A 19,168-nucleotide genomic window follows, 5' to 3' on the forward strand; every position below is an offset into this window, starting at 1 on the left:
ATCTGAAGCGATATAAAAACATGGAAAGACAAAGTATTTGTTATTAAGGTTTTTTTTATGTTTTACTATGAAGAAAAGTTAAGACATTTTAGCAATGTTATTTAGCACTATTTTACAACGACTCAGAATGTAGAGTGAGAAACTTTTAAACATTACCTTCAACCAGGGGCGGTTCTTAAGTGAGTGGATATCTGGGGCTTAAAAACCTTTAATGGGGCAACTACATCTGTTTGCGACTGCGTTATGCATTACTGGACATCGGTTTACTCGGGTTTGTTATTTAAATGTTGTTAATGCATGTCAATCACGCTGAAATAATAATGGTAGACCCATGGGAGCGTACAGTCCCAAGCGCCAAAAAGGGAGAGTAAGTGTCGGCTTCAATAGCCCTTGGAGTTTGGGTTCCTCGCTACAGCAGGGCAGTGTTGGCCTGCTCACCGGGAGACTGCATTCATTCATTCATTTATTCATTTATTTAGAAATTAGATATTATTTATTAGAATGATCTTACTCGTTGTATAAACACCATGCACTGTGCTGTGTTGTAACTTATCTGTTTTTCCTGTTTGCCCTGTAAAGCTGCTTTGAAACAATACACATTTTGAAAAGCGCTATATAAATAAACTTGAATTGAATTGAATATATATATATGACAAAGAAAAAAACAAAGTGGGAAAAAGCAAGGCAGCCAATGTTTTACACGTGTTTTTACATGCAATATGTGAATTGCCCTAAGATTTCTGTAAAAACAGTTATCAAATATTAAACATGTAGCTACTTTCATCGCACTGGCACTTTCAAAGTTAAAGGCGCTGTTTTTGATTTACAGCAGCCTTTAGCCTTGTATTATAGATTTGAAATTAATTGCTCGGTCCATACACGACGGTGGCCACCATAGTACAAAAAGATGTTTTTCTCAAGTTGACGCAGGGAAGAGATCATGCGGGCATTAGAAAGACAGTAGAAAAAGCAATGTCTTACTTATTGCATAAAAAAATGATCTGTGGATTTTAATGTTAACAGTAAAGACCAATAGACCAGTTATGATGAAAGAATACACAGAGTCTGGAATAAAATTAACAGAATAAAATTTAGTGAAGAAAAATAGTTTGTAGTTTTGCCAGCAGAAGTCAGCTTCAGCTCTCTCATGGAGTTCCACAGGCTGACCTGCTTTACATTTGAAATACAGTGATATTTATGCTAACTGAGTCAACTAAACCGCATTATTCCTACATCCTTCCGTGATTGGTTGGACCAAAATATAATCTCTGTAAAAGGACAAAAGGCCCACAACAATTTTAGAATATACGTCGGAGAACATAAGGTTGACAGCAAACAGTCTGGAAATACTCAAAACATGTCATAGGTCATCTCCTCTTTGTCCATCTGTGGCTTTCTTGTTCATTCCTTGACTCGACCTACGAACACACACATACACACCCAGGCCGCAATGTTTGTTCATTTTGCATTCTCTTACGCAGACTGAGGCGATGTACCCAAAACATAATGATAAGATGTACCGTCCTTACAACTGGAGTAATTCTGCTTAGATTTAGCAATGACCAGTTATAAGAACTGTATACATTTAAGGAATAAAATTAAGGGTCTCTGAGAGGTTTACTCATACCACAGGGACACCTGTCTGACTGTAATTCTGACATCCTTGACATCTTGGAATAGATGTCCCACGAATAGATGGAACTACAACATATACAATAACAATACAATAACAATTATGCAATGAAGGTTTAACTACTGATTTGCTTGTAATCATAATTAAATCATTCAAAGAGTAAACACTGATCATCTTTGATTAATAATTTCCTAAAACCACACAGAAGGATATGTGTAATAGTTGAGATTGAGCCACGACATCCGTCCCTTCATTAAGAATAAAACGAATGATAAAGGTCAGGCAGGAGCCAGGACCTGCACTAATAATATAGCAGAGATACTCATTGATATCTATGGCGATACTTTCCAGCAGAGAGTCGTTGGAGAGAAAAATCGTCTTAAAATCATCCCAGAGGAGGTTCCTTGGATTCGAATAAGTATGTGAGTAACATTGGTTTTTCTGTATGTTAGAACAAGATATGTTGTTGTTTTTGTTCTAATATTAGCTGTGTGACGGAGCAGTTTTAAGCGTCATTGTTTATCTGGAACCGCTTTAATATTGTACTCATCCAGAAACTGGAGAGAGAGAGCATTGGCGCTAAATTGTAGAGAGAGCATGTTTTACTCTCTTACTCTATGATGAATAAACTTACATTTAAACCGTTGGTCACATGCGTTCCGAACCGTAGAGTACGATCTGACGGATCACGGATCAAAAAATGGCGGCGAATTCAATGTATGTAGGGCCGTTCTGTATGTAGATATAAGAGGGCTGTATGTAGATACTAAGATTGTGCACTGGTTGCAATGGTGCGCCTAACTTTTTTTCTTAGGTGCAATAGCACAAAAGTTAGGTGCTCCCAAATTTTCGACCGTATCGAATTTAACGCATTTAACATTTACTGGTTTTACCAGTTCACTTTTTTTTTTAAATGTCCATATAGGCAAAATTTACTTGTAAATGATTAACTTACAACCTGGCTTCACTTCTTTATTGTCTGTTATTTTGACTGACAGGCTATAAAAAAATCCGTCATAATCTATTATTACCTGTCACTATGGTGCAAGGTGGGGTTAGGTGGTAATTAGTATGTTCGGGACGTCATCACGCTGTACTTGCGTCTCGGAACTTGTTGTATTGTAATACAACCGAATGCCCAATAAAGCCGTTGTTGTTTAATTAATTGTATATTAATTATATATATTTAATCTTTAATGTTTATGTTCATATGTGATCAGATCTGGGAAAACCCAACACATGGTGCAGATTTATATAGGCCTATTACAGTTTTTGATACCATATTCAAGCCCTTTCCAATTCAGTTTTTATTTTGCTCATACCTTGTCTATGTAACTAAAGATATGGCTGAGGTCGACTGAATCGCTATGATGTTCAGTAACGGAATTAAAAGAAAAATGTGTTTAAAGTTCAGTGATGAAAATAAAACACAACAGTCCAGTATCACAAGCAAAAGTCACTTTACAGTGGTAAGAGACTTACTCTTATAACAATTTATAAAAAAAAAAAACATTTCCTAGTGTTGAAGTCTATAAAAATACTGTACAAAACCGTTTGAATAAAACGAAAGTAAGGAAACTGTTGCAGCGCACACCTAAAGAACGAGAGCTCTGCCATTTTCACTACACAAGGAAACTAACAAACATTATGGACAACAACAAATAAGCAGTGAAGCAAATTTTACGTTGATTATAATGTGCATAGTGTCTGGACTTTTGATCATCCCTTGTTTGTTTTGAGATCACGGTCCGGCTCCCATGAGCAGCGGAGCGGGGATAACTCCTGGTGCTGCAAAATGGGAGCTCTGTCATCTCATGAAAACATTGTATAAAAAACTTTACATTCAAACTCTCCTCCTTCATCCCACTTACGGACACTGAAGTCACCAGGCTTCTCTCCAGCCACCCCACCACCTGTCTCCTTGACCCTACCCCCTCTGATCTCCTTCAGGCCATATCCAGCACGCTCACACCTGCATTCACACACATTATCAACACCTCCCTGCTCACCGCCATTTTCCATCCACATTCAAACAGGCCCAGGTCACGCCCCTACTGAAGAAACCAACATTGGACCCTTCTACTCCCGACAGTTACAGACCCGTCTCTCTCCTCCCATTTTTAGCAAAAACACTTGAAAGGGCAGCTTTCAACCAGGTGTCTTCCTACCTATTCCAGAATAAACTACTGGATGACAAGCAGTCTGGCTTAAAAACAAACCACTCCACTGAGACGGCACTGCTATCGGTCACAGAAGCACTGCGGCTAGCCAAGGCGGAATCTAAATCCTCGGTCCTGATTCTGCTAGACATATCTGCAGCGTTTGACACTGTCAATCACCAGATACTGCTAGCAACCCTGTCATCGCTAGGAATCTCAGGCTCTACCCTCCGCTGGTTCAAATCCTACCTCTCCGACAGATCCTTCAGGGTGTCATGGCGGAGCTCGCTGTCCACTGCTCACCACATATGATCACCGGGGTCCCTCAGGTGTGGGTGCTTGGACCGCTGCTTTTCTCCATCTACACAACGTCCTTGGGACCCATCATACAGGCACATGGCTTCTCATATCACTGTTATGCTGACGACACCCAGATCTACATCTCATTTCACCCAGACGATACACTGTAGTAGCTCGCATTACAGCTTTCCTCGAGGACATCTCAGCTTGGATGAAAGGGCATCACCTCCACCTGAACCCTGCCAAGACAGAACTACTCGTGTTTCCGGCACACCCTACGGTCCAACATGATCTCAACATCCATCTTGGCAATACCACAATCACCAATTCCAAAACAGCCAGGAACCTCGGAGTCATATTTGATGAACAGCTGTCCTTCAATGATCACATTGCAAAGACAACACGGTCATGGCGATATGCCTTATTCAACATTAGAAAGGTCAGACCCTATCTCACGGAGCATGCGGCACAACTCCTTGTCCAGGCCCTGGTAATCTCAAGGTTGGACTACTGCAATTCTCTCCTTGCTGGTCTTCCTGCAAAGGCTATCAAACCACTTCAGCTGGTTCAGAACACAGCAGCATGCCTTGTCTTCCAACAGCCCAAAAGGGCTCACGTGACTCCCCTTTTCATCTCTCTTCACTGGCTACCGGTTGCAGCCCGAATCAGATTCAAGTCACTAATGCTTGCCTACAGGACTATCACTGGATCTGCACCGGCTTACTTCCACACTCTCCTGCACCCCATCAAGATCCCTGCGTTCAGCAAACCAGCGGCGTCTTGTATTGCCTTCCCATAAGGGCAGTAAATCGCTCTCCCGCTCGTTCTCATTCACAACTCCTTCCTGGTGGAACATTCTTCCTAACTCTGTCCGTTCAACCACATCTCTCACAACATTTAAAAAACTACTTAAAACCAATCTCTTCTGTGAATACTTGAGACAAATGAAGAAAAAAATAATAATAATAACACTAACCATTTATCTCAACAGGTAGTGGTCTAGCTTTTGTTGAAACCAGTAACTTTGGCACTTAATGTATTATGGCTCCTGTTTGACATATCGCTTATTGCTCCTAAACTCTTTGTTAGTCGCTTTGGATAAAAGCGTCTGCGAAATGTCTAAATGTAAATGTAAATAGATGACAACTAGTAACCCTTATCCTCACCATACCCTTTATTATAAACACCTGCTAGCCATTTTCAAATATTTTCTTCATGATTGGTGAATGGAATGATGTATGATCTGAGAGGTGATGTAAATGTAGTTGGGCAAATGATGGATTTGATCTTCCACTTATATGTAGCATCAGTCAGTACTGCTTGTTAAACATCTTACTCACTACACCACAGAAGCTCACATTTGCCCATGGGTAGACACGCAAAAGACGCAAAATGTAAATGACCCCTAAGGGATTGCTTCACGGCATGGTAATAAAACAATTGGGACTTTACCGAAAACATTCGGGGCTTCAGCCCCCTTAGCCCGCCCCTAGCGCCGCCACTGCCTTTAACTATACTATTTTGTTGTTTTTAACTCTTAAACTTATTTTAAGTTGGGGTCACAAAAGTGTGCATGTGCAGTTCATGTTGTTAAGATAAAACTGTCAATATCTAAATTTTAATTTAACACTAACTTTAAAAATATTAACATTGTGGTAGTCTGTAAATACTGTGAAGTACCTAAATGGATAGTCTGAGACAGAAATATTAACTGATGCATAGTTCTTTTGTCGTTGATTACACAGACATGCAGTTGTCCAAGTAGGATGTGACTGTAGGATGATATTAGACCTGCCACTTCTGCTCTAACCCTAACCCGGCTGAGTAAAAACTGACATTGATGCATTTTTTACTTTGTGTAAATAAATGCATTAAATACAAACAACTGAACACACATGCAGGGCATTGGAAAACTGCTTCGGTGAACACACGACCTAAGCTTTCAAAAATAGACCCGGATCTGTTTGAGGTTTCCACCCTGAGGGTGATGGAAACACATGATGGAGAAACCCATCCTCGGACTCCATCCACCGTTTGCTCTATACACCCATCAAGTACACAACTAGGCCGATCAATAAAACAGCCTGCCTGACTGCATCCTGCGCGTTTCAACAATCACATGAGCGAAAACCAAACAGGAAGAGAACATGAAAGCTAAGGCAGTAAATAAAATGTGAAGTAGAGGTATTGGAATCCCTGTGTTGAAAGGAGAACCTCATCACTGATCATGTGTCTCCTGCTGGTTGGTGTTGAAGAATAAAAGCGCTAAAATTCCTGGAAAGACGGCGAGATGTCAATGATAAAAGCGAATCTGACTGAGTACCCCAGTGAGCACCTGAGGGGTAGATGGTGGAAAAAAGTCTGTTGCTATAAAAGATGTGTACTTTGGAGAGTCCTCCTGCTCAACAACTTCCAAAAACCCAAACCTCCCCATCCCTTGGGAGTTTCTAGGTTAATCAGTTCATGATATCATCTAGACGAGTCCTCACCTGATTGGCTCCTGGCCAACTAGGTCAAACGGCACTAAGATCCAACTAATAATCAGCTTTGATCCAGGTCAGGTGAGGTGGCACATAACACTTAACACTTAAGTAGCACACTTTAAAGGACATCATGACTAATACAAAAGAAATGTAATGTATGCAAAAGCAGCATTGAAACAAGAAATAAACAAGCATTGATATTTTATAAGACGTCATAGAGTGGGGAATGAAAGACTTACTTGATCCTGTCTTCATCTGATAAGGACTCCTGTAAGACAAAATACCAATTTATTATGTGCATACTGAAAATCGCCTTACACATGAATTTTTGAGTGTTAAAGGAACAAACAGATGTATATTCCAGTAAATATTTCATATAGCCTACCCTTGAAACGCTGCTATTTTTTTACTAAAAGGGTATACATAAACCCACTCTGAAGTACATTCTGACCTGATATTATCAATGTTTACAACAGTTTCTAAACATCATAGCTTCAAAATAAATATTTTCTAAATTATTAGATGGAAAGCTTCAAGTTCAGATATAAGACATAGTTTATTGATATTATTATCAATAATATTATTATAGTTATAGAAATGACTTCTGGCCTTTCTGGAAAATTAACTTGATTATTGCTGAAAACATTAGACAAAAAAGAAATGATAGAACAGAAGCGTCAAACATAGTCTGCCATGCTTTCTGTCGAACGGGTCAATAGTCACGTGCCTAGTGAAGCTATGAAATCGTTCTGACAGCCAGTTTTCTCTGCCAGCTAAACAGCCACCAAATCCCACAGGGCGGAAAATGGACATGATTTCTGAAAAATGTTTTTGAAACGCTTATTTAGAGTAAGCTTGCAAACAACTCCGACTAATTTGGTTGTTGCTGAAGCAAATCTGTGATCCACATTAAACTGTAAAGAACAAAGTTCACGAAAAGCTGTCAGAGAAGTGAAAATTGGTGATAAATGTTTTTGCAAAGAGTCTCCTTAACAGAAATACATCTGTGGGTGCTTATATGCTTCAGCAAGCATCTCTAGAACAGTCAGATGTGGATTTTGGTCATGTTGTGCCTACACTGACAGAAACTGTTTGCCCGAATAATCTGTTAATTTACTCCCCTCATGTTGGTTTAAACCTGATTGACTTTCTGAGCACAGAATTTGTTATTTTGAAGAATTTTAACGCTGCAAGTTTTGAATAATAATAATGAGACCAGGAGCTACCACACTGTACATTAGTCTTTACATTTAACAATATAGAATGTGACCAACATATGTTTTAGGATTTGAAAAAGATTTAGCAGAGATATGCTTTTTACAACTTTTATGTCCCTCTTTGGAGCTTAATGTAGAAAAATGTCTGTCAACATTTAGACTATTCTGTTGCGCAAAACACTATCTGATAAGAAATAACATGAGGGTGAGTGAATGAGGGCAGAATTTTTTTAATTTGGGGTGACCTACTAGAGGTACATAACATTGAGGTATAATTGTTCAAATGTGCATTAAATATGATTTTCAATGCAGAAGCAGTTTGTACACAATATCAGACAAAGTCAAACACATACCTTGATCTGTGATAAAATGCTAAAAGATTTAGATTCTGGTGTTTTTTCACCCTCCACACGAATGGTTGGAATCTCACTCTTTGGCATCCCTGATTTATCAATGTTGTGTTTTTGCTGGGGTCTGCTCTCTTTATGGGACCCCTGTCGGGGTTCAGACTGCCGTTGAACCCCTTGTGGACTCCTGTCATCCAATTCAGAACCATTGCTGCCCCCCACCCAGCTATAAATGGGGCCTATAGCTTTCGGACGAGTCCCCGCCCGATGAGCATATTGTTTTTCTGACACCCTCTCTGGACTGTCCATTGACATATGCCACGTCTTAGCTCGTCCCTCCTTAGATTTCCCCAACGCTCGGTTATGCTGGGCAGCCCACTTGTCCCAAGGTCGACCCATCTCTGGATTTCTGTCTTGATGATCCCTTAATCCAGAATGTTGGGAAGTGTTTTGCTGCTTGGTTTGGTTTCCTTTCGAAGACGCTGGTGGCAACTTGCTGCCCAACATCTTAAGACTGGCCGGGCTTAGGACCCGGTGGGTGATTTCATCGAGGAAGTGGGAAAATTTGATCTTTTCTTCTAGAAGGGGTATTTTCCAATCAGGAGGCACAGAGGTGGGAGATGTAGATGATGTGGATCCAGCACGCCCTATGGGAGACGACCCAACGCCTCTGTCCAAGGACACGCTCTTTCTGCTACGTCCGTGACTTCGCATCCGGTCCAGCGTCTCTGCCGACTTAGACTTGCGCAGACTGTCAGAAGCTTGAACTCTTAACTGGTGAGACTGCTTGAGAATGCCTTTGGGTGGATGGGGATGCATCAAAGAACCAGCATGGGGTGGATGTTTCTCTCGCCTGTGTACAAGTATGCACGCTTGTTCTTTGAAGACCGAGGAATGCTCCACACTGCTGCTAGAGTGTGACGGCGAGCTGCCTAGGATGCCCTGTTTGGAGTCTTCAGAGGAGGTGAGATCAGATGAGAGCACCAGTTGATCATCACTGCGAATAATAAAACTATCCATTTTCTGTTGCCGCAGAGGTTTGGAAGGAAGTCTCTTACAGACAGAATCATGGCTGAAGATTTGCGACGGGGGGAGGAATTTAAACTCTGAGCTAGACAGGCTGGAGACTTCTAGCTCACTGTCGGACACTTGTGACCACACATGTCTCTCAGGGCACTGTGGATAAGTGTACGTAAAGCGCGTCCGCTGCAAAATGGGTGCATGATTTCGAGGTAAAATTACCTTGAAGGAGTCAGGCTGGGCTGATGTCGCAGGGCTGGCGGTCGGCAGGACACTCTCGCTGACTTCCTCTCGGAAAGACGGCACAGTGTGACGAGTCTCACGGTGCTGAGGAGGGGCCTTGCGATACGGTTTCCGGGCAGGTGCAGCACTCGTCATTCTGGGAGATCAGCGTGCTTCCGTATACTGTCGGTTAGTCCTGCCAAGAGAAAAAAATGAGAATCCAAACAGCGGCAACCTTCAGCCCTGTCCTGTACAAACAGACTGTCCTCTTCCTCTCTATCTCTCTCTCTCTGCCACCCTATATCTTCCTCTCACATGTCCAAAAAGCTGAATCAATAGGATGTGATGAAAGCAGTGACGCTGGGCATTTAAAAGAGCAACAACCAATAAAAGAACAGCTATGGCAGGGACTGCTGGACCTGGAGGTGGTCTTAAAACGACCATTAAATAGGGGTGGGCCATATGACAAAAATACCCTTGAGAATTTCATTCAACAGAACAATAAACACAACGTTTTTGAATGGGATACGAAAAAGCTAACCCAACAGTAGAAACAACGCTACAGTATTAGTGTATTATCATTTCACACAGGCTTATTGCTGTGTTGGTTGAAGTGGATATCTCACTATCCAACAAGCTACAGTATTAAATGAGCAGTCTTACGAATTTCTGTGCTATATTAGCCATTTAAAAATCTGTTCTATTCATTGTTTGGTCATGACTAATTTATTAATGACTCAGCATTATCTGTATTCAAGAGATAATAAGCAAATCATCCGATGGTTAAAGTGAATAAAATGGCCTTGACAGCCTACGTTTTCCCCCTATATTTTTGAACTTAGAACACTTTTATATTTTGCCCTAGAGGAGATCTGATCATTTTGGGGGGCCATCAGATGGCGTGGGTCCTGACCCCCCCAACGATTTCTGCCGATGAAATGGTATAAGTAATTTCGGGTCAGTGAAACTATTTTTGCTGTAAATTTTTATAATTTAAAGATTCAATATTTTTATTTCTTTATACATATACAATGTGTGAATCTGGTAAACTCTTAAGACAAACAATACCTCCGTGAGAAATTTAAAGGCAAAATAATTTTTATAAAAAAAATTCTTAGGTTTATTTTATTGAAATTGGTTAAAACTAAGATGTTCCCAGGTTTAAAAAGTGGCTATAAATTTAGAGATGTGCCAGTATAATGTAAATGTATTAAATGTTATAAATGTGTCAGTTTACAAAGATAATGTTTTAATTCAAGCAATAACATTTTAAATTTACTTGAAATATTTCTCAAGTAGAAAAAAAATGTAATTACATCTTTTGCTTATAATCAGTAAATCAGATATGGGAAAGGTATACACAACTAAACTCATTAGCCTTCGCCCAAAATGTTTTGAAATTCTCCATAATTAAAACACCTGGAAAGTTGATTCAGGTGTGTTATATTAGAACTGACAATTATCTCTCCCAAATGTGGGCGCGAGGGGAGGGTCGGCCAAGGAAATAATTGTTTTGTGCCATGAAAAGTGAGACATTTGTCATTCAAATGTAGTGAATGTAACCCTTACCCTAAAGTAAACAGCAAAAGTAATACTTAAGTACAGTACTCTAGTAAATGTACTCCGTTACTTCCCACCTCTGAAATAAATAAACCACCAAATCAGGGTATTTAGCCTATTATGTACTTTGCAATGTGCAAACGCCACAAATTGGGTTTTACAAATATTATCTTTAATTTTGTCATTTAAAGCACCTTTCCGCTTTAAACTTTAAAACTGCGCAGCTTGACGAAATGCATGCAAAACAGGTCTGACTTTAAAACTGTGCACATCACGCTGCACGGAGAGACGCATGCACCCAGAGACACGTCTGAGTTTAAAACTGTGCAACTTGAGCCGCATGGAGAGACACAACAGCGGAGAGACACATGTGACTTTAAAACTGCGCACCTCATGCTGCATGGAGGGACAAGTGTGACTTTGAAACTGCGCATCACGCGCTGCACGAAGAGACGCATCCACAAAGTAAAACATTAGTTGAAAACCAATTTCGTTATTGATTATTATCGATTTTATCGATTAGTCGCAGCCCTACAAATGTTGCACTTATCCTTTTCATGGGCATTTTGTTTTCATAGCTAGGCAGATATCGTGATGTATCGTTATAGAATTGCCAAACAATAGATAGATTATCGTAGAATTGTCACACCATGATATTATCGGTATCGTGAGACATGTACCGCAAACTGTATTGTATCGTGATGTACCCTATGATTCCGACCCCTCCTATTTACAGTGTAAATCCTTGAGTTAAGTGGACACAAAACCAAACTTAAGCATACTGTGTCTATAAATATTAGTTTCTATTCATTTCCACTGGTTTAAACCGTCATAACGTTCAGCTTTACCACCAAAGCTCTCAATACTTGTGATGTGTTGTAGGGTGCTTGTCAAGGATAGATTTGGGCAGAAAGATAGAAAGAGATACTTTGACTGTCACGCATATTAAGGCAGGAGGGACCGAAAAGCAAGCTTATTGATTACATGTTGGAGTGTGATTCCAATAGACAAACTGTTAAACCACTGCCTGCATGACTTTTATTGATCACAGGAGGCTATTCTTAGAATGGGAAAAGGGGGTGTGCGGACACGACCCAGTCACTTACTGTACACTGCGATGAGCATGGCTATAAATCTTCAACAAATGAAGGCCAGTCAAAAGATAAGTGGTAACCTAACAAAACCATAAAACTGTCAGATGCTTATGTACAGAAACGACAGGCAAAATACCCTGTTAGATGGGATTGGATTAAAGTCTAGGATAACAAAAGCTTGCCATATATACGATAAATTTATTAGTCTTTGTCATTATGGCTGAAACACTATTCATAAAGTAAGCAAACAAGGAGATTGAGTGATACAAATTGTCTGACTGCTTCCTGTTGCTTCATCATTGCAGCCAGCAACAATGGACTTCCTTGTGTCTGAATGGAACAAGATTGAATGACACCATAAGAGCAGCCCATGGTTAGCACATATATTCTCTCCACTTTATCTGAGGTAAAAGCCTAACCCCTATCAGAAGCGCACCATTATTCTTCGCTCTACCTTCCTTCGGATTCCGACATTAGTAATGCGGCGTTAAAGTTTATTTTTTCCAAAAAAAACATTTATTCCAGCTCATGTGGGAAAAACATGAAGCGTTTGTTGGTTTCATTTCTCCGAGGATTCCTTCGTGAACAAGGCAGAGATCGACACTGGATTTGTGGAATGACTAAAATTTAAAAGCAGTGATGTGTCGTGAATAAAGGATCCTATAGGAATGGTGCTGCAATCTTATGTGAGTAAAATTGTTTGTACTATGCATCACTATGCTTTGTTAAAGATCACTTAATGTGCCCCGAGCACTATCACACGAGATTAGTATTACCTGGGGACATCTAGTCATTTGTAATACTTGCAGAGATCGTCTGTGATCGTAAGCCTGTGCAAATAGCCATCTCTGTGATTTGATGGACCGTTTGCAAACAATGGAGTTCTGGGTGATATCCATAAGTTACCGGGAGTCTCCCATTTGTTTATTTATCATGGAAACTATAGTCACATTTGAGACCCGTGATCGTGGTGATCCTTTTTTCCGGTTTGCGATCACGGGTCTCAAATGCAGACAGGTACGGTCATACATCGGACCATCCCATCCAGACCACTACATTCCCAACCAAGAGCAAAGACGGACTACTTATCACATTAATTCTGAAGATACAATAACTGGTATTTATTGCGAAACTTACATCACATGTCAGCAGTTTGAAGTTATAGCTGCATTCAGTGGCCCTGATTAGAGGTTCCTGTGTGGGTGTTTGTGGGGAGTGAAGGGGCTGGTTGGTTGTGGTTGGGGGGGGATTCATTTGCTGGGGCTGTGTGGGTCCGGTTTGACCTTGTTTTGGGTTGATGTCGGACAACAAAGGAATAAAGTTTAAACATGACATTACTATTTTCCCTGGTTGTTCCTCTGTTTTCTGGTGTTGAGGGTTACACTAATGTAATGGCAGTGTTGGGTTGAACCTGCACGGTTTTCGGCAAGTGGGTCTTTCTGGGTTTGCAGATGGTGGGCTCTCCCTTTTCCTCGTGGATATTTGCTGGGTGGCTTTTGGTAGGGGTCACTGAGTTCAGCTATGACACGTCAGAGGGGATCTGGCCCTCCCGGCTGAGCCTGGTTTCTCACAAGGTTTTTTTCTCCATTAATCAATCATTGGAGTTTGGGTTCCTCGCTACAGCAGGGCAGTGTTGGCTTGCTCACCGGGAGACTGCATTTATTTATTATTTAGATATTATTTATTAGAATGATCTTCCTTGTTCTATAAACATCATGCACTGTGCTGTATTTTACCTTTTCTGATTTTTCTGTTTGCCCCTGTAAAGCTGCTTTGGAACAATGCACATTGTGAAAAGCGCTATATAAATAAACTTGACTTGAATTAAATTATACAAACGATACGCAAAGCATTGCCATCACATTCGGGAAATAAGTCAGTATATTTGAGTCATGCCGTGTGATACATGAAATACTGAAGTGGGGAGGTAATTTACAAGTAACAGGAGGTCTCCAGATAATGTGTAACCTAACGTTAAGTCTCTAACCATATTCACAGAGGGCTCCAACTACGCAAACTGCTATCCAATCAAAGCAGTGGGCGTTTACTTCAAAGTCTTCAACTTTATAAGTAACGTCCCTATTGACGTATATCTGTGTTAACTGCTTCCATACTTAATGGGAATTGTGCACAATTTTTTGTCTTATTTCCGTAACTCCAATAACTGAAGCCGTAGCATCGTTTGGGGAAATGTGATTAGTGATATGTACATTTTTATAATTCCTTAAGGATTGTGGCTTTTATAGCTTGATGCAACCAGATTTTTGTACATTAGATAATCAAGCATTTTAATACTTCAATGTTTGTATTCGGTGCCCATTAAAACCGAGCGTTTGCAGAGCTGGCCTCAAAACCTGTGTAGAAAATAGGCTATCACTTATTGATTTTGAAGTTTTTTGTGAATGTAAAAACCATAAAGTAGACCTCATATAACAGTATAAAACAATAAACATGCACACTTCATGAGACCTTTAAAATATACCACTGGCGTTGCTTTGTCTCGAGATGCACACAAGTAATGTTTTTTACTGAGGCATTTTTATAAAAGGGACTTACTTAACCTAATTAATAATGAACTGCTAAAGTTTCACACAAAGTTAATTTATTCTCTAATCTTAGTAGGTCATGGTCTAACTTTTAGTGTCACGATTAATTTCCATCTACACCAACAGTAAAAAATGAGCAATGCTTTTATAAAATCATATTTTGCGACAACCCCGGGCCCTGCACTGATAACTGCCCACTGCTCCGTTGGTATGTGTGTTCATGACTTCCTGTGCATTTCTTCACTACTCACTGGAAGGGTTAAGTGCAGAGGTCACATTTCGTGTATGGCACACCATATTTGACAAATAGGTCACTTTTCACTCCATAGTAATAAACCGGCTATGCAAAAAAAACAGTTTACATGGAAGCTTAAGACTTGCTGGGTTTGTCGGGTACAGTGAGGTCATCATCAATAGTCTGTTTAGCAATTAAAAATGCAGCGGTAAAACAGTCAGAAGCTGTATTTTTATATCTCTTCTCATGATTCTCGTGATAAAAGTTGAATCATGACTGCATGATTCAACTTTTATGCATTATTTTACTATTACTTCCGTTTGGGACTCTAACTAATGCGCAGTCAGATATGCGCACATAAACAAAACTTTGAGAAAACCGGTAAAGGCGTTTACATGCAGCATGAAATCGGAGTAATGGGCAAAAACTACCTCTGCCGAGCAGGATTTGCTTACTCGTTTACATGACCTTACTTGTTATCAGCTTATTAAGCATAACCAAAGTAAGACTATGCATGTAAACGCACTCATTGATAACCATAATTCCAGAACAAAGCAGCATTGTTAAGCAAATGCCACCCAATTTTAAGTCTGCCTTAAATAGAAACAAAACATGCCATTATTTTCTCTGACTGAATTCACATGGGTCGTCTATCTTTAAACAGCTGAAGGCAGATGAAGGTTGCCATGTTATTTCCGAATTTTACACATGTCTAGGCAAAAGGACTGAAGCTCTCTCTGCCAGTCACACAAGGGCTGGAGAGCAAAGGAACCACACAGATCTAGTGTGAAATTTCTGATATGTGAAATATTTAGTCTGCTGAAAGATGATGTGAAAATTACCCATGACTATACATCTATCCACTTTGTGATTGTAGGTTACCTAGTGTACACCTAAACATGGACAATGGACTAAACATAAGAACATTTAATCTTTACATTCCATTAAGATGGAATAAAAACATTAAGAATTCCTAAAAGATTCTTTGTCCAATCAAATGCTCTCTAGTACATCTAGTCTATTTGAATGTCTCTGCCAAATACCTCCAGCAACTGTCTAGCAAATAGAAAACCGTTACCGTTATAAAATAGAAAACTGCCCTTAAATGACTTACCTGTTTACTTCCTTAATTCCTGTTTAGAAATACATCAAAGAAAACCAAAGTGATTATGCATCTGGAAAGTCGGGACACAAATACACACTGGGGAAAAATGTTTTTTATAACATCAAAATACACTTCACTTTTGTCATAAATCATCTGGTTGAAGTGTGGAAAAGCTGCTTTTATACATCTCTTTGGAATACAGAACAAGAACTAGACAACACTACCATCTGAGACTTAGATGGTGTGTCTCATTTCAGCCAAAAGGAGTCTCTGTTCCAACATACTCCGGTGCTACATGTGCGCACTGCGGATGCTCTCACACTTTATACAAGAGTGTATCGATGTGTCTGTGGCTATGTAAGGCTCTTTCTGGAGCTAAAAAAGGCCAGCTTTCTGACACTTGGAAACACTGCAGGTCTTTTTAAGAAACCCATTTACAGCTAAGCCTTATATTTGTAAGGAGAAACTAATGGCTGAGGATCAGGGCTAGAGCTCTATGTGAACTGAATGGATGGAATTACAGTACATACTTCCCTTCACTTCATCACATGGCCACACAAATACAGCAAAGGTTCCTTTCTGAGGACGTTTAACATCCAGATTGTAGATTAGACACTTAATCTGGATTTTGTAAAATATGTAAAAGTAAATCTAATATTAAGAATATAGCAGCAAACTGCAATTATCGGGGTCCAAGCAGATTTGGTAAAATGGGCAACAGGGCCTAACCTCAACAATTTTTATCCTGGACAAGAACATATCATGTGGAAAATGTGTATACGGTTGATAACATACAAATATAATGATTTGAGACAAATATTTACAATCTGATGCACCAAATAACATAAAAAATACTAGGGCTGTCAAATCGTAATGAATCTCATCCAGAATAAAAGTTTATGTTTCAATAGTATAAATCAGTGTACTGTGGATATTCATTTTGTATTTATAAACACATACATGTATACATATTTAGGAAATATTGACATGTATTCATTTATATTTACCAATAAAATTTTAAATGTTTATTTATTTGTAAGTCTTATATTTTTCTTAAATATATGCAGTGGTGTAAAGTAATGAATTACAAATACTATATAAATTACTTTAATTGAGTTTTTTTTTCAAGAAATTCACTTTTTTAAGTAGTTTAAAAACAGTGTACTAGAGTTGTATGATTCTGGATAAATTGAGAATCACAGTTATTTTGTTTCAAATAGAGATGGCGATTCATTTACGGTTCTGAATATTGACTAAGAGTAAAACATAATTTAACAGAGGTTATGACAATTTTTTTTATTTAGGTATGTAATATGTAGGGCTTTGCTTCAAAATTATTACATGTTTCATGGTTAACCTACAGTAATAGTGAGACATTTGTAACCACAAATTCAGGGCGAGTATCAAATGGCGGTTTTGCGCGCTTGAAAGTCACTGCGGGAAAGGGAAATTTTGAGGCATGAATCACTCCGTTTGCCAAGTGTCATCCAAACGGCTATATCATGAGGTAAAATTGTCCATCTCTTTCCAAAGTCTCTACATCAAGTGCTCTGCCCTTATAAGTGAGTAGGGAACACATGTGATTGGAAAGCACGCGAAGCAGTTTTGCAAACTGTGCATTACCAGTTATAATGTTGTCATTAACAATTTCTTGCACGGATCCATCAAGTCGCTTAAATAAGACGTCATTAATACATCGAAAGAAGCCACAGGGATTATGGCTGTGAAGGTGGCCGTCACAACCACACCACCGCGGTTATAAAGTACCATGACGGTGGCGAACTGCACGTCACTCTGATAAATTTAGGTGTAATAAATATGACAGTTGCGATAACAATTGCTAATTGTAGCCATTCAGTTGCGGATGGTTTTTTATTAAAAAATTTACATTAACAGAACTTATTGCCATACGTTTCAGTTGGTGCGTTCAAGCGCGGCTAAACCCAGGTAATTCTGCAGGTTTTGCAATGGATATTGTTGTTAAATGAATAGATAGGTAAAATCAAAACTGCCGATGACCGCTTGCTCAGTGTCGGAGCGCGCCCAGGTTTTGCCGCGGTTGCGTAGAGATATCAATTCATTTGCGCTCCTGTGCACATCTTCTGAACACATCTTCTTTAGTTCTAATGTCCACATGTAAATTTACCATCAACGAGTAGGAAAAAGTAAAAATTTGATTGTAATCTGAATAGGGAAGCCAAGGTAGGTTACACAATATGGAAGAATTTTGTTATGAAATATCAAAAAATCACTTGCACAGGGTGATATATTTCATGCAGTTGTGTACTTTCATTATCCCAAATGTTCCCAAGAATGTGCAAATTCAGAGAATGGATTTCAATGGCCCGTCCATTGTCTCCCATGTATTTGTCGCATATCAGTGACTTAATATCCGGTGCTTCGCAATACCCTCAGTTTCCGGTGTTCTGTCAATTTATGTGGAAGTGGCTATACATTTAAATGTTTTATATGCTGTAGTGTGCTGTTTCACAGATGGATTTAAACGTTAAACATTGAAAGATGTTTCATCCTCATTTATTTCAGATATCACATTTCAAATTCAAGTATCAAACTATTTTACAATTTCAAGTATTTAAATAGGTTATATATTTCTCTTCCGCTCATCATGTGGTTGCTACATGCAAATATAATAATATAAATATATATTTCTCAACCACTGCATTTATTGCATGCAGTACCTGGGGCTCTTTTTTTATAAATTTCTGCATTGTGGGCCTGGTACACATTATTGAACAGTGTTGGAATTGCATAAATGATTTTAACTGGAAAACTGAGCTCATGATAGACAGACAGACAGAACACCAAATTGAATGGTTATTTTGTCGGAGTTGTATCCAGTTATATGCTTTATCAGTAAGGTAAAGATGTTTTTTGTTAAAAGTAGATATTTTCTATATAAATCTCAAAATTTGATTATTCATAATTATTCATAATTCGTTAAATAACACCTAAAAGGTAACGAGTAACTAGTACTCGGAGTAGTTTTTGAGAAGAGTAAATTGTACGATTACTCAATTACTTTTTAACACTAGTACTTTTACTTGTAATCGAGTACAATTTCAGCACTGTAACAGTACTTGTACTCAAGTACACATTTACAGTACTCTTTCACCCACTGAATATATGCATGTATGTGTGTGTTTATAAATACAAAAAATATATGCACAGTACACAGATATATATTATGCAAACATAAACTTTTATTCTGGATGCGATTAATCGTTTG

The 19,168-nt window shown here is 39.1% G+C and overlaps 1 protein-coding gene across 4 annotated transcripts in view; it reads right to left on the reverse strand.

Moving 5' to 3' along the window:
* Positions 1-19,168, reverse strand: part of tjap1 (tight junction associated protein 1 (peripheral)) — a 136,246-nt gene that overhangs the window by 47,742 nt on the left and 69,336 nt on the right. For all 4 annotated transcript variants that reach the window (XM_056760123.1, XM_056760122.1, XM_056760121.1 and 1 more), the window contains 2 exons: positions 9,382-9,577; positions 6,815-6,843 (listed from right to left, as the gene is read on the reverse strand). In XM_056760123.1, coding sequence (XP_056616101.1) covers positions 6,815-6,843; positions 9,382-9,537 — 185 coding nt within the window. In that variant the 5' untranslated portion in view covers positions 9,538-9,577. The remainder of the gene's footprint in view (positions 1-6,814; positions 6,844-9,381; positions 9,578-19,168) is intronic.

This window comes from Triplophysa dalaica, chromosome 11 (genome assembly GCF_015846415.1).
Source record: "Triplophysa dalaica isolate WHDGS20190420 chromosome 11, ASM1584641v1, whole genome shotgun sequence".
NCBI classification, from domain to species: domain Eukaryota; kingdom Metazoa; phylum Chordata; class Actinopteri; order Cypriniformes; family Nemacheilidae; genus Triplophysa; species Triplophysa dalaica.